The sequence below is a fragment of the Paroedura picta genome, chromosome 5 (genome assembly GCF_049243985.1).
Source record: "Paroedura picta isolate Pp20150507F chromosome 5, Ppicta_v3.0, whole genome shotgun sequence".
Taxonomy (NCBI): domain Eukaryota; kingdom Metazoa; phylum Chordata; class Lepidosauria; order Squamata; family Gekkonidae; genus Paroedura; species Paroedura picta.
Window position 1 is genome coordinate 95329757 of NC_135373.1, and position 15131 is coordinate 95344887.

Genomic DNA, 15131 nt, shown 5'->3' on the forward strand with positions numbered 1-15131 from the left:
GGACAACATTTGCCCGCCTCCAATCATCTGGCACCTCTACTGTTTTCCAAGAAGTGTCAAAAATAATTGAAAGAGGTTCAGAGATTACATCTGCAAGTTCTTTTAGTACTCTTGGTACTCATCTGGCCCAGAAGACTTTGTTACATTTAAAGAAACCAGGTGTTTGTGGACTGCCCCAACAGTGATCCTTGGGCATCCATCATTCACATCTTCCCTGTTGTGTGATGTTTTTGCCACAATGAGCACTATTTCCCTCACAAGAGAAGACTGAGGAGAAATAGGAGTTAAGCAGTTCAGCACTCTTGTCATCATCTGTTATAATTTAACTTTCTTGTCCTAGCAGTGGTCCTATGGTGTCCTTATTCTTTTTCTTACTTGAAGTATAACTAAAGAAGCCTTTTTGTTATGTTTAGCACTTCTTGCTAGCCTAAGCTCATATTGAATTTTAGCTTTTCTAACCCTGTCCCTACAATTATTGGGTTTTGGTTATTTGTTTATACTCATCCTTGGTAATAAGGCCTTCCTTCCATTTCCTAAATGACTCTTTTTTATTCCTCAAATCATTTGACAGCTGTTTATGGAGCCACCTTGGCTTCCTTAGGCTCCTTCCATCTTTCCTTCTCAAGGGAATTGTTTGTGATTGAGCCTTCAGTATTTCACTTTAAAGAAACTTCCAGCCCTCTTGGACACCCATTCCTTTAAGTCTTTCTGACCACGGGACTCTACACAGCATACTTTTAAGTCTGTTAAAATTTGCTTTCCTCTGAAGTCCAGTCTGACTGCGTAAACATTTTCTCTTTCCCACAACTTCCACTTCATCTACCAGTTCTTCCCTATTGATGAGAATCAAGTCTAAAATAGCAGAGCCCCTGGTTCCCCTCTCTACTTTCTGGGAAATGAAGCTGTCGGCAAGACAAGTTAAGAATTTAACAGAGTTTTTATCTTGGACCCTTTCTTGCTACTGGTCTGTTATGATGGAGGTGGGGATCAATGCTAGATAATAATTGGGGTTTACACTTCTTATCTTTACCTTTTGTTTTAAAAAAGTAATTGCTGGATTATATTTCCACATAGCAGATATTGTTCTGTTCTATATGATGTTTTAATTTTTTGTGAAACGGACAAGTTAAGAGAGTGTCTTTCTGTGATTACTTACAAAATAGAACTTAATTATTGCACAGGATTGGGCCCTATGCATCCTTTCTACTTGTGCAAAATGTCTTCCTCTGCAACAGGTTCTGCTGACAAACAAGGCAGGAGAGAGGGTCACATTCACTTAATTCTTTTCACTGTGGCTACCTGTGCTGCACAGATTTTTATCTCTGTGGATCTCCCAGTCCCTGGGAGCAACCAGACACAAAACCCATAAGCAGTGATTTTTTAGATGCTTCCAGTTTGTAAAATTTTCAGTGAACTGTTTAATTGTGCCAGTGATTTTAAAGACTTGGTGTTCTTGGGCATTTAATTGAAGTAGTTTTTGTACATCCATCTATCATATGATTTTTTTATATTTCCTGTGTGTGTTTTAAAAATATAAAGTATAATATTTATTATATATAAATATAAATACATTATATAAAGTATAATTGGATATTCTTATTTTCCATGCTCACAGGCTAGCAACATGGTAAGTGCATGTATTCTTTAATATTTGCATATTAAGTTTATATAAGTTTATATAATATTTGCATATATAAGTTTAGATTCAAGTGGCTAGCCCTGTTGGTTCAAAACAACAGAACAAAGTTTGAGACCATGAAGTTTTATTCAAGGCATAAACTTTATTTGAGGAAATGTGCATGTGCACCAAAGCTTATACATTGAATCAAACTTTGTTGGTGTTAAAAGGTACCTGAACTTTGTTCAGGGTATATGAGTAAATACCAAATATGATGATAAAAAGCTGTTAACAAAAAAACGCCCATGATACATGATAGTAAATATTTATTTATTATTTTAAAAAAACAGATTCTGTTGATATTTCTTCAAAAAATGGACTTGCTCCTAACCAAAACACCTCCTGATGAAATAAAGAACAGTGTTCTACCAATGGTCTATAGAGCCTTAGAAGCACCTTCAATTCAGATACAGGTATGATAACCTCATTTTTTCCAGTATTTACCTCTGCAAAATCTTATTTCTCTCTGTTGAAAGGAACTCTTTTACTATTTTGTTCAGAAAAAGAAAGTTAAGGACATTCTCTCGTGGCTTTTGTAACTTACCTTTCCTCTTTTGAATGTCATTTTCCTCTCATTAGTGAGAAGAAATTGAGGGAATGTTTTTTTCAGTTTACTGGGGAAAATATTTTTTCTATGGCTTCAAAAGTTATAAAAATATGAATCCTCTATTCCATAGTCGTAGCCACTACAGGGAAAGCCCTTGTCCCATTGTACTTCCAGTTGTGGTGGCAGAGTGTATGCTTCCACATGCAATAGATTCCTTTGGATGTAAGCAGTTCTTGGATACCTTGTGAATATGCCCCTTATATTAGAGTTTAAAACCAGACCATAAATTGGATAGGAAGACTGGCAAGGAACACTAGTATTATAAGATAAACTTGATACAGTTTCTGCAGCTAGTTTTTTAATTAGATTTCTTATTAATATCATAGAAAAGAAAATAATACTTAAGAAATACAGAAAGAATACAAGAGATGAGACCCTCCCCAACGGGACCTTAGGGATTTTGAATCAGCGTTCTTCACCCTTATTTCTATTTTTACTAAGAAAATGCAAGTAATATTGCCATTGTTCTTGAAATTCTTGTGTTGATCTCCCATTGACCTGACTAGTTAGTTTAGTTTTTGCTAAGAACCTAGATTCTGATCGAAATAGATTACAGAAAAGCCTACCACAAAAAGAGATCATTGCTATAGAGAAATTACATGTAGTGAAGCTAATATTAGTAGACACCTACAAATGTGCTCAAATAAATGTGAATTTATGAGACCAGTTTGGGATTGAATTACACACACAAGATATTACAGAGACTAAGTTATATTCAACAACCAAAAAACATTATTAGAGGATTGAGTTATTACAATATTGAGATTTAGAATTCACTGATGAAGAAATTGAAAATGGACATATACCCGGGAATCCGTTTTAAAATTGTTTTGAATATTAAATCACTTTGCCATCGCCAGCTTGAGACTTTTTTCTTCTACTGTATTACGGCTGATGGGTCTTCACCTGTTGCATTACATTAGCTGCAGAGTGTGAGCAAAGTTAAATTGTAGATGAATCATTTTAAATTTAAATGTCAATGTTAGAATAATTGTGGCTCTTCCATTTGCAGGAACTGTGTTTAAACATAATTCCTACATTTGCTAACCTTATAGACTATCCATCAATGAAAAATGCACTAATACCAAGAATTAAAAGTGCATGTTTACAAACATCATCTCTTGCGGTAAGTTAACTTCTATACAATCCAGAAGTATTTAAAAGCTTTGGCTTTAAAGAAAAGTGTTGTCATAGTTTGCTGAATAAGAGGTTAATGTGGCTTTGGCAAATAATGCTCCGTGGTATCAAATTGTGTTGAGTTCCTTTAGCTAAGGCTTTCTCAATCAGGGTTTCATGAAACTCTGGGGTTTCTTGATGCCCCTGGACGGGTTTCCCAAATGGGTGGGACTTATTTAATATAATACATTTTAAAAATTTGTTCAACAGTTACCGGGGGATATGACCATATATGGTCACATTGACCCACCCACCCCCTCCCAAAATGGTCAGTAATGGACCTGAAGGGGGTGGGAAGAGGAGGGGCCATGGGTATGTGTGTACACACTTATGCTTCCCAACCAAATTCTGCATGATCGCACCACTTCTGGGGTTTCCTGAAGCCTGAAGAATGTTTCAAGGGCTTCTCAATGGTAAAAAAGGTGAGAAAGGCTGTTTTAATTTGTGTTATGAAATGATCAAAAGAGCCATTTAAAAGTTTTAAAAATTCCTTCTACATAAAGTCTTTATGTGTAGATGTCACTGATTGTTGGAACTTAACTAATCTGATGCTTTGGATTCCCCCCTCCCGTGAATTCTCATTAGGGCCCATTATGCACGGCTGCCGAAACGGCGATTTCGGGTCACATGGAAAACGCGGAGGGAGAAGACGCGACGCACACCGGTTATGCACAGGGCGGGGCGCGACGGCGGCAAAACCCAGAGTAATTGATTATGCATGCGGTGATCCGGGCGCCGCTGCTGGTTGCGCCCCGGTCACCCGGAAGCTGCGCTTTCTTCCGCGTTTTGCGAACGCGGCTTTTTCAGCGGCATGCACCGAAGCTGCGGCCGGTTGCAGCCGGCACCATGCGTTATCGGTGATTTTAGTTGCCACCATTCCACCCCGAATGTGCGCTAAAACCCCCGTGCATAATGGGTCTAAATGAGAATACTAGAACTGTAGCTCTGAATTAAAATAAAACAAGGATTAGGGAATAGAATGCAGGATTATGGGTACAAGTGAAAGAAACATGTTGACTCCCATGACCTTTTCTAGCAAAATTCAGCATTAATGCAGTCTGGCTAAAGTCTCAAAGCAAGGTTGAGAGGAACAGGAGGATTCATGTGCAAAAAAGAGAGGAAACATTCAACCTATAATTGGCATAGCAGGATACAAAAATATTTTTATGACTACACAGCAGTGATAATGAAGATATAATGATTAATACTGCAGTTTAAAATGAATTGTTTTAATTAATATACATTGAGTTATGTTGAGAATAGTATTTTTAATTGCGTCATTTGTAATATCAGCTTTAATGCTAGAGGATGAAAATAGTATCCCCAGCTCTGAAAACTTGTATCCTTGCTCTTTTTAATGTGTAGAGTCAATTATCTTATGTTGCATATTAACAATGTTTTCCCAGTCCCTGCTGACTTCTGGGGCAGGGAAGTGTGTAGTGTGGTGACATGACAACAGTGGGCAAGCACTACACATTACAGAGAGAGAAACCTTGTAGCAGAAATTCTGATTTCAGCAAAGCAGCCCTGTGCCACCCATAAGAGCTAGCATTGTTTAGAGCAGGGGTAGTCCAAACTGCGGCCCTCCAGATGTCCATGGACTACACTTCCCATGAGCCCCTGCCAGCAAACAATTCCCATGAGCCCCTGCCATGGGAATTGTAGCCCATGGATATCTGGAGGGCTGCAGTTTGACTACCCCTTGTTTAGAGGGTGTCCTGTGAAAGTACTAAAATTTGAATCATTTTAAAATTATTTTTACATGTTTAATCACAATGCTAATTTGTATGGACTGGTTCAGAGTTTGAATCCTGTATGGCTTTTGAGCTATTTTGAAAAACATGATTGGCTCTTGTCCTTCATGTTAGAATTCTTTTAAAATAAGTGTGTCATTTAGTTGGTCTTTCTTGTTAACTAGGTTCGTGTAAATTCCTTAGTCTGCTTGGGAAAGATTTTGGAATACTTGGATAAGTGGTTCGTACTTGATGACATTCTGCCCTTTTTGCAACAAATTCCTTCCAAGGAGCCTGCAGTCCTTATGGGAATCCTTGGTAACACTGACTTTTTTTGCATGTGCTGTCTGTAATGTCTGTGGTATTGCTGTTTGTGTTCACACAGTTCATAATGCTTATCAAACCAAATCATTCATTTAATAAATGGTTCTCAAGGTACTTTGGAACAAAGAAGATAAAAAATATAATACTAAAAAAATCTTGTTTCTGTTCTACCAGTGCCATATAACATTGTATGTAAGTAAGCAAAATAGCTTGCCAGATTGTTTAAAATATGCCCTAGAAGGCTAAGCCCTGCTACCAGCCTGGCACTCAGTTTTAAAAGTAGTCTCAAGTTAGAACACACTGCAGAATCTGGTTGAAGAAGACACTGACCATACCTTCCAATAAATCTCAAAGAACCATCAGAAAACTACATGAATTAGCCTCTGGAGAGAGACTATGCTAACTGGTGGTCCTCCCTGCAGTAAGTCTGAGCCTATGAAGTAATGATCTGGCTATGAAAGGATAACTGCAACTGTATTACTGCCCACTTACATGCTTAGATCACTCATCTGAACAAAAAAATCAAATGTGTATGTTATATGCTGTCAAGTCACTTCTGACTTACCGCAACCCTATGAATAACTGTCTTTGAAGGTATTCAGGTCTGGCAAGCTGAGGACTGTTAATTTCTTAATTGAGACAAACCTGAGAGCCGGCTTGGCGTGGTTAGGAGCGGCAGCTTCTAAACTGGCGAACCGGGTTTGATTCCCCCCTCCTCCATATGCAGCCAGCTGGATGACCTTGGGCTTGCTATAGCGCTGCTAAAGCTGTTCTGACCAAGCAGTAATATCAGGGCTCTCTCAGTCCCACCTATCTCACAGGATGCCTGTTATGGGGAGAGGAAAGGGAAGGCGACTGTAAGCCAGTTTGAGACTCCTTTGGGTAGAGAAAAACAGCATATAAGGACCAATCCTTCCTCTTCTTATTTTTCTCCTCCTCCTCCTCCTCCTCATGTTAGGACTTTTCCCCCTTCTGCTTTCAACTTTTCCTAGTATTATTGTCTTTTCCAGTGACTCTTGTCTTCTCATAATGTGACTGAAGCACAATAGCCTTAGTTTAGTCATTTTAGTTTGTAGGGAGGGTTCAGACTTGAATTTAATTAGTACCTACTTGTCTTTTTTGGCAGTCCGTAGTATCTGTAAACTCCCCATCAGTACGACATTTAAAATTAATCTCCTTTATTCCTATCAGCTTTCTTCAATGTGCAGCTTTTACACTCAGAAATAGTCATGGGGATGGCATGAATTCACTTGACCTTGGTTGGCAGCGACAACCTTTACACATAAAAATCTTTCCTAGCTGCTTCCTGGGTGTCTTTCCCATTCTCCATCTCCTTCTGATTTCTTGGTGCAGTTTCTCTTTAAGCCTTAAGGTTTGGTTGATAATGGAGCTGAGGAACAGAAAATCTTGACCAATTTCAATTTTTTCGTCTTCAGTCTTGAAGTTGTATAATTTCCCAGTAGTCATAACTTCTGGCTTTTTAATGTTCAGTTATAATCCTGCTTTGGAGTTTTCTGCTTTAACTTTCATTGGAAGTCACTTCAAGTCCTCACATCTTCTGCTAGTATTGTTTAATCTGCAAATCTCAAATTATTAATGTTCCTTCCACCAGTTTTCGCTTCATCTACATCTAACTGTAGTCCAGTTTTCCTTTTGGTATGTTCTGCATAAAGATTCAAGAGACAGAGATAAAATAATTATTGGAAAGAGGAATGGGAAGGCGACTGTAAGCCGCTTTGAGCCTCCTTCGGGTAGGGAAAAGCGGCATATAAGAACCAACTCTTCTTCTTCCTCCTCTTCTTCTTCTTCTTGTCTGACATGTGTGCCAGTTGTGAACCATTCTGTTTCTCTATATTTTGTCAGTAAGCTCTTGTCTTGCTGCACATCAAAATCATCATATACCCATTTATTTTTAAACCAACCGTAGTTTTTCATGAGCCACTCAGTCAGCAGCCTTCCTGTCATCTATTAAACAACTTGATTTTCTTCTGAAATTCACTCATATGCTTCAGTACCCAACATAAATATCCTGTATAATCTCTAGTGCCTCTGGCATTTCTCATTCCATATATGGTAACGATCTTTATTGTAAGATTTTGAGCATTGCTTTTGTGAAAAATTAAAGTGATGGTCTGATAGTTGCTGCTATCCTTGTGTCCTTTTGTTGAAATTGGGATGTAAATTAAGCATTTCTAGCCTGTGGGTCATTGTTTTGATTCCATATTTGCTGGCATATTCTTGTTAAGAGGGGAAGAACCGCATCAGGTCCTGTGGTCCTAGAGTCCAACGTCCAAAGCACCATTTTCTCCAGGGGAACTGATCCTTGTTGTCTGGAGATCAGTTGTAATTCCAAGAGATCCCCAGCCACTATTTGGAGGTTGGTAGCCCTAATCCTGAGGTTCAAATATGTTGAGACAGCAGGTCTCACAAATACTGTTTTTTCCCCTACTTGCTTTCTTGTACCTTTGCTGGATTCCAGTCATGCATTCTGAAATGTTTCTTTGTAATAGAAGTTATTGTGTGTGTGTGTGTGTGTGTGTGTGTGTGTGTGTATGTATTCTGATTCCCACTGGAGTCTACTGGTTGTGCATTTGAGATTTTCATACTTTCTGTGCAGTTTGGAAAAAGTATTTTTAATTAAAACTAGTTGTATTTGAGCAGCATATATTGATAAATTCATTAAAATGGAAATATCTGTAGGTAATGTTTAATATTTCATTACAGGTATTTATAAATGTACATTTAGTCATAAGAAGCTGGGAATTACAAAAGAGCAACTAGCAGGAAAGGTGCTGCCACATTTGATTCCTCTTAGCATTGAGAACAATCTTAATCTCAATCAGGTATGACTTTCACACTGTTTTCCTATTCATAGCATGTTTACTCAATCTGTTAACTTCAGTGGAACTTTCTTTGAAAAAGTAGTAAGAATTCAACTTTTTTGTTGCTTTCTGGGTTTTTTTTTATTCCATTAGATCTCACTATGGGAACTAAACTTGTTGATGTTTCAAGGTTATATAAATATGGTAAACTGGAGCATGCATCCTGTTGTAAAGGTGAAATGGCTGGCAGCCATTCATTTGGAATGAGGGGAAGTGAAATGGTCTTAAATGGCTGCCAGCTGTTTAAACCTCATAGTCGATGGGCTGATCTGTCAAACTGTGATGTTTAAATGACTTCTAGACCTTTTAATAATTCATTTCACTTCTTTCTGTTTGGAGCAGAAAACAGTCACTGTGGTACCATCTTTAAAGTATGAAAACTTATTTTAGAGTTATTTATGCTTATTATATGTCTGTCTTAAATAATTCTGGATACCTTTAATGAAAGGAAGCTGTTTTGTTTAAAATGATCCTTACTTGAGAAAATATTTCTTTCCTAGTTTAATTCCTTCATTTCAGTCATAAAAGAGATGCTAAATAGATTGGAAGCTGAGCATAAGACCAAGCTTGAACAAATTCATATAATGCAAGAACAGCAAAAGTAAGTGTGCATAATTTCTTGTAATTACAGTGAATCGGAAAATCTCTTGCTGTTTTATGGTAGTAATTTTCTGTAGTCCATGGCACTATTTCATATTATGCCATTCTAATGGCAATATTTCACTGCTTAGCTTTCCGTAACTTTTCAACATTAAGCTTTTTATGGTTTGCCTTTCATAATGCTAGACTCTTACCAATATACATTTTTCACATCTTCTGTGTTTATGTCCTAATACTTCTGTGAATTTAGTGCTTTTTTGAGATTACAACAACCTTGGTAAAGATTTCTTCCAGATTCCTTCACCAAAGGATGCCCTTTCTCTACTCCCTTGTTATTTAACCATTAAGCTCACCAGATGGCGTGTTTAAAACACAATATATAGGGTCCAGTCATGGAAGCACATTTTATTGGCACACGTGGAGGGAGAAGCATGAGATTGCTGTCTCAGTGCAAGTTGCTAGGTTACCGACTAGCATATATTAAAAATGAAGCTAAACGTTAAAAACTTGCAATATGGCTACCCCTAGGTAAATGTAAAGGTATCCCCTGTGCAAGCACTGGGTCATATCTGCACTGGGTGACACTCTCCAGCGTTTTCATAGCAGGCTCAATACGGGGTGGTTTGCCAGTGCCTTCCCCAGTCATTACCGTTTACCCCCCAGCAAGCTGGGTACTCATTTTACCGACCTCGGAAGGATGGAAGGCTGAGTCAACCTTGAGCTGGCTGCTGGGATTGAACTCCCAGCCTCATGGGCAGAGCTTTCAGACTGCATGTCGCTGCCTTACCACTCTGCGCCACAAGAGGCTCTTCAATGGCTACCCCTAGCAACTTTAAAAGGTAGGGAGAACTAGCAGCATGCATTATTACAAAAAAATTCTTAAAATCAATGTAAGATATTGTTTTATTAATGCATGCTGCTAACTATCCCTTCCTTTTAAAGTTGTTAGGGATAGGCATATTGCAAGTTTTTAACATCTGGCTTCATTTTTAATATGCGATGGTCTGTACCCTAGCATGTTACACTGAGACAGCAATCTCATGTTTCTGATTGCATCCAACTAAGACACCTGGTACAAGGGAGTCTTTGGATTCAGCACATATGTTTCTTTCAAAGTATGTTTCTAGAATAATTGTAATGATAGGGGTGTGTCATATGAACTTTTAAAGTTAAAAAATAAGAACAAAATTCACTAACAATTCCTTTTTTAAAAGATCTCATCATTACTCACTCTGTGGCAACTTCTATTGCTTTTATTTAATTGTATTTTAATACTTGTTTTTACTTCCTTCAAATTGCCAGCAGCAATGTTGTAAGCTGCATTGAGTTTTATTCAGTGAAATGTTGGTAAACTTGTTCTGAAGACTGAATTATGACTCAGGGTTGTAATAGAAGAACATACTGATTACTATTATAATGAATTTTGGATTCATTTGTTATTTCCATTCATCCTAATTAAACCTGTAACTAGCATAGCTTACAAGACTGCTTTCATGAGCAACTGTACTGTAGAAGTTTTTAACTGTATATTGTGTTTCAGATCTTTGGATATAACAAACCAAATGAGCATACCTGAAGAAACAAAAGCTAATAATGCAGGCAATCAGGTACAAATCTAATGTTATTCAATTAGTTACTGTAAAACTTAAATTTTGACTATATGGGATTAATTTAACTTCTTTAATATTTAAACCCATAAAAATTATGTTTTTTTTAACTTGAACAGATTGACAGGGTGTTTACCAATCTACAGACAGATATTTTAACTGCTGGATCTGATTGTAAGGAAAATGGACGATTGAAAAATCAGAGAAAGGTGAGATTTTCCATCAGTGAAGGAAGTTTTCAGTAACTAAAGCTATTGTATTGTATTTTCTCACCACTGCCTTCTCCTCATTCTGTTTTATTTTTTTCTCTCTTCTGTGATCCCTAGCAGCATAGAAAGAAAGCAATAAAGTCAACAACAAAGTCATTCATATCATATTAGCCCAATTGGATAGATAAATAGAACTGCTTATACCCCTTCAAATGCTCTTCTAAAGAGCTCTTTTACATCTCTTTCTAAAAGACAAAATGGACAGAGCCTTCCTCAGCGTTGATGTTCTATAGTGTGGTAGCAGTTGCCAAAAATGTGCTTGCTAGGGTACATACAGTTCTTTCTACCTTTATGCAGAAGAGGACATACAGTAGACCCTGTGAAGATCTCCGTTGTCATGCAGGCATGTTTAGGGAGATGCGGTTCTGCAACTCTGAGTTTCACAGAATATGAAACGCTTAGCAGGTCAAAACCAGCACCTTGAATGGAACCTGGAAACAAGTAATCAACCAGCACAACTCTTCAACAAAGGCATGATCTGCTCAATATTGCTACCATATTCTAGACCAGTTGCTGTTTCTGAGTTATCTTCAAGAGAAGTCCCTAATCTGGAGATTAAACGATTATTTTATTTTATTCATTTAATTTATATACTGCCCCCTTGACATCTCAGGGTGGTATACATGGAAACTGTAGGAACAATAGCATACATTGAAGCTATTTTTAACAGTGAGAAAAAAATCAGAACAACCATACGAACAGTCAACATCAATCATAATTTTAGGAGCACTTACCTCCTAGGATGTCTGTTGTGGGGAGAGGAAAGGGAATTCAATTGTAAGCCGCTTTGAGACTCCCTCTGGTAGAGAAAAGTAGCATATAAGAACCCACTCTTCTATATTTAGGTAATTTCTCTTTTTCTCATGCAGGTCTTCTGTATACCAAGTTTTAGACCAGGGTAAAAAGGACATTGGGGCTGATTTCATTGATGGCAACTGATATCTGGTCATTCCAGTTCAACAATCGCATCTAACTAGTTGCTAGGAAGGCTCGGGTCCCACAGAGCATTCAGGAATCTTCCTTAATCCATAAATCTCCACAGGTGGACAAAAATGCACCTTCTGCCTAGGAGGAGAGGGGATGGGATACACAGCAGGGCATAATGGTCTGACCATGGCAGATCATGGTCACAACCAGTTCCACTTCTATCCCGGCAGTGAATATCAGGTTGAGGGTGTGGCCAGCTGGTGACAATTGGTGAGAGCCTTTGTGTTGTCATGGTGGGCGATTATAGAGCTCAGGATGGCTGGATGAGCTGTCCCCATGAAAGCAGATTTCCTGGCCATGTACAACTGGAAGAAGCGGTCTTAATGTGCTCACATATTTAATAAGAGAATTAACTGTAATGAAAATATAGGCTTTTCACTGGTGAAATGACCCACCCATCCAGAGTGGGGAGTCGTTTTCCCTTTTGGGCCTCATATGTACCTTAACAGCAGTTATTGTGCTGGACCTCTGTTTCATGTGATTCACCACGCTGCTGATTAAGCTGTAGTGGGCAGGAGGAGAAATAGGAAAAGAAAAAATCTTTGTCTCCTGCCTTTTGGTGCTGTTCTTTCATCTTTAAACCTGCACCCATTAGCAAGATGCAGGTTTACTTCAATTGCTGAAGCTGTTGAGGGGAATGTAGCAATGGAAAGAGGAATAGAAGGAGAAGGCATGAGGAAGCAGATATTTTTTTAAAATCCTCCACTTAGAATGTACAAGAGCACAAATAGGGGCAGAAGGAAGGTAGAAGTGTGGAGTAAGAAAATCAGAAAGAGGAGATTGCAATTCATGTAAATAATTTGTATGGGAAATAAGGAGAAGAAAGAGAAGAAATTTACATAGTAACAAGTGGAGGGCCAACAATGAGTTGGGGAGGCATCTGTGTACCTTCCCTGGCAGCCCTCATAGTTTCTCCCCTTTTGCTTATTTTCATTTTACTCTTTCATTCATTCAATTTCTATCCCACCACTTTCCTTAGACTCGTGGCAGGTTACATAAAAATATACCACTCCTTTCCTTCCAATGGAAACCAAAATTGTCTTACATTTCTCTCCTCTCTTCCATTTTGTTCTCAAAATCACCTTGTGAGATAGTGTAGGCTTGAGAGTGTATAACTCTCCCATGGCAGGGCAGTAATCCTCCATGGTGGAGCAGGGACTCAGATTGTAATCTGACATTCTACCCACTGTACAATCTGGCTCCGTCTCTCCTTTCCACCAACTAGTCAACCTTTTCAGTTTTTAATCCTTACTTTTCTTGGAGTCTCTTCTGGGGAAAGGTCCGGCAGAGTTGTGCAATGGCGGCATCTGAGAGGCCAGGCTGGCCCCAGCTGCATTGTGTCACCTGCATTGTGGCAAGTTTTCTTCTGTCATGGTACATGACACTTGAAGGGAATAGACACTTGAAGGGAATGACACTTGAAGGGAATAGCTTCGGTTTGGAGGGCTCAGTAATAGTATGTGGTTGCCTAGCAAACTTCAAAATGACCTCAGAGAGTTCAGAGGGCATTCATAAAGCTATTGGCATTGTTTCTGTTATTTTGAGGAGTTTTAGTCTTCCTGGGGAGTATATAAAGAGATTTCAGATTTTCCTGCAAACCTAAAACTTCATGTTAGCAAAGAAATTCACCCTAGCTGTCCCCAGTTCCATGTTGCAAATGTATTAATCATATATTTTGGGGCAAAGTTCAGAATTCGATAGACAATTTTGCAAATTTACAGAAATACAAAGCAAGGTTTTTAATCCATTCTAGGTACAGTATTTGCTGGCGTATAAGACTACTTTTCCCCCCTGAAAAACATGCCTCCAAGTGGGGGGGTCGTCCTATCCGCCGGGTGCACTTCAGTTGGGATAGACATAGCTGTCCTCAGAGGCCTCCCGATGCCCCCCCACCTCATTCTACTTACCATCCAGTATTGCGCGGTATCCAGCACGGCGGGTCATCTGCATGGCTGTGCCATGCATCAGCAGCGAGACAGAGGTGCCAGCCTTTTCGGCGTAGCTGGCCTGGTCTGCTCGGCGGGAAGCAGTGCTGCTCCGGCCCACCCCTTCTCTACGCAGAGCTCGCACATGCGCACTAGTGCCAGTCACTGGGAGATGCAGGGGAGGGCCGGAGGCGCTGCATTCACGCTGTGGCCGTACAATGGTGACAATGATAGGTACCGTAATGTAATGTAACAAACTCTATATTTTGAGTGGAAATGTTGGGGGGTCGTCTTATACGCCCAGTCGTCTTATACATTGGCAAATACGGTATATGTTTCTGAAACCAAGTGATTTTTTTTCTTTTTAAAGGGTTCGCTTACACTTGAAGAAAAGCAAAAGTTGGCAAAAGAACAGGAACAAGCACAAAAACTCAAAAACCAACAACCACTTAAACCTCAGCCTCACACAGTTACTGCTCCAGTTAAACAGGTATGAATATAGTATCGTAACAGAGCTTTTTATGGCAGTATTTGGACAGATTCCAGCTAATCACTAAGAAAATATGCTACCTGATTTCATTTATTATCTCTTCACATTTAAACCTACCATCCAAAGTAGATGTTTATTGAAGTTCTTTGGATGCAGTAGGTAAAATAAAACTTGTTTAAACTACAAGTACAATGATATAGGCTAGATATCAGGAAAAAAAATTTCACAGTCAGAGTAGTTCAGCAGTGGAATAGGCTGCCTAAGGATGTGGTGAGCTCCCCCTCACTGGCAGTCTTCAAGCAAAGGTTGGATACACACTTTTCTTGGATGCTTTACGATGCTTAGGGCTGATCCTGTGTTGAGCAGGGGGTTGGACTAGATGGCCTTTATGGCCCCTTCCAACTCTATGATTCTATGATTCTAAAAGACCTTTTTAGCCATTTAATTTCTAAGTGAAGACACTAAATTTAACCTATATTAAGGAATGAATTGACTACTTCCAAGTGGAAGTGTGAAAAGGCATCCCTACTGTAGAACAGCAGCAAGCAGAGTAGAAGCAGACAGCAGCAGTGTTCTTGTTTGTGCCATCCTTGTACTTCTCTTTGTTCACACCACCCCATTTCTCCTTTCCCTTTGTCAAGTTAGTGCAAAAACTAGGAACCAATGACTCCTACCCCCACTGCCCCACAGTCCAATAATTCTCTTCTTCATGTTCATAGCTCAGCCACGGTGTTAAACCCAAAAGCAATCTGATTCAACTGGGAAAAGAGAAAAAGGATGTCTAAAGTTCTGGAAAGGGGTGGGAGGAAAAATAGAGCTCTGCCATTTAAGGCAAATCTCATCCCCCCCCCCC

The 15131-nt window shown here is 39.0% G+C and overlaps 1 protein-coding gene across 3 annotated transcripts in view; it reads left to right on the forward strand.

Annotated features, from left to right (window-relative positions):
* Nucleotides 1-15131, forward strand: part of SCYL2 (SCY1 like pseudokinase 2) — a 34634-nt gene that overhangs the window by 12954 nt on the left and 6549 nt on the right. For all 3 annotated transcript variants that reach the window (XM_077339167.1, XM_077339169.1, XM_077339170.1), the window contains 8 exons: nt 1969-2091; nt 3298-3411; nt 5380-5512; nt 8243-8361; nt 8901-9001; nt 10541-10607; nt 10727-10816; nt 14159-14278. In XM_077339167.1, coding sequence (XP_077195282.1) covers nt 1969-2091; nt 3298-3411; nt 5380-5512; nt 8243-8361; nt 8901-9001; nt 10541-10607; nt 10727-10816; nt 14159-14278 — 867 coding nt within the window. The remainder of the gene's footprint in view (nt 1-1968; nt 2092-3297; nt 3412-5379; nt 5513-8242; nt 8362-8900; nt 9002-10540; nt 10608-10726; nt 10817-14158; nt 14279-15131) is intronic.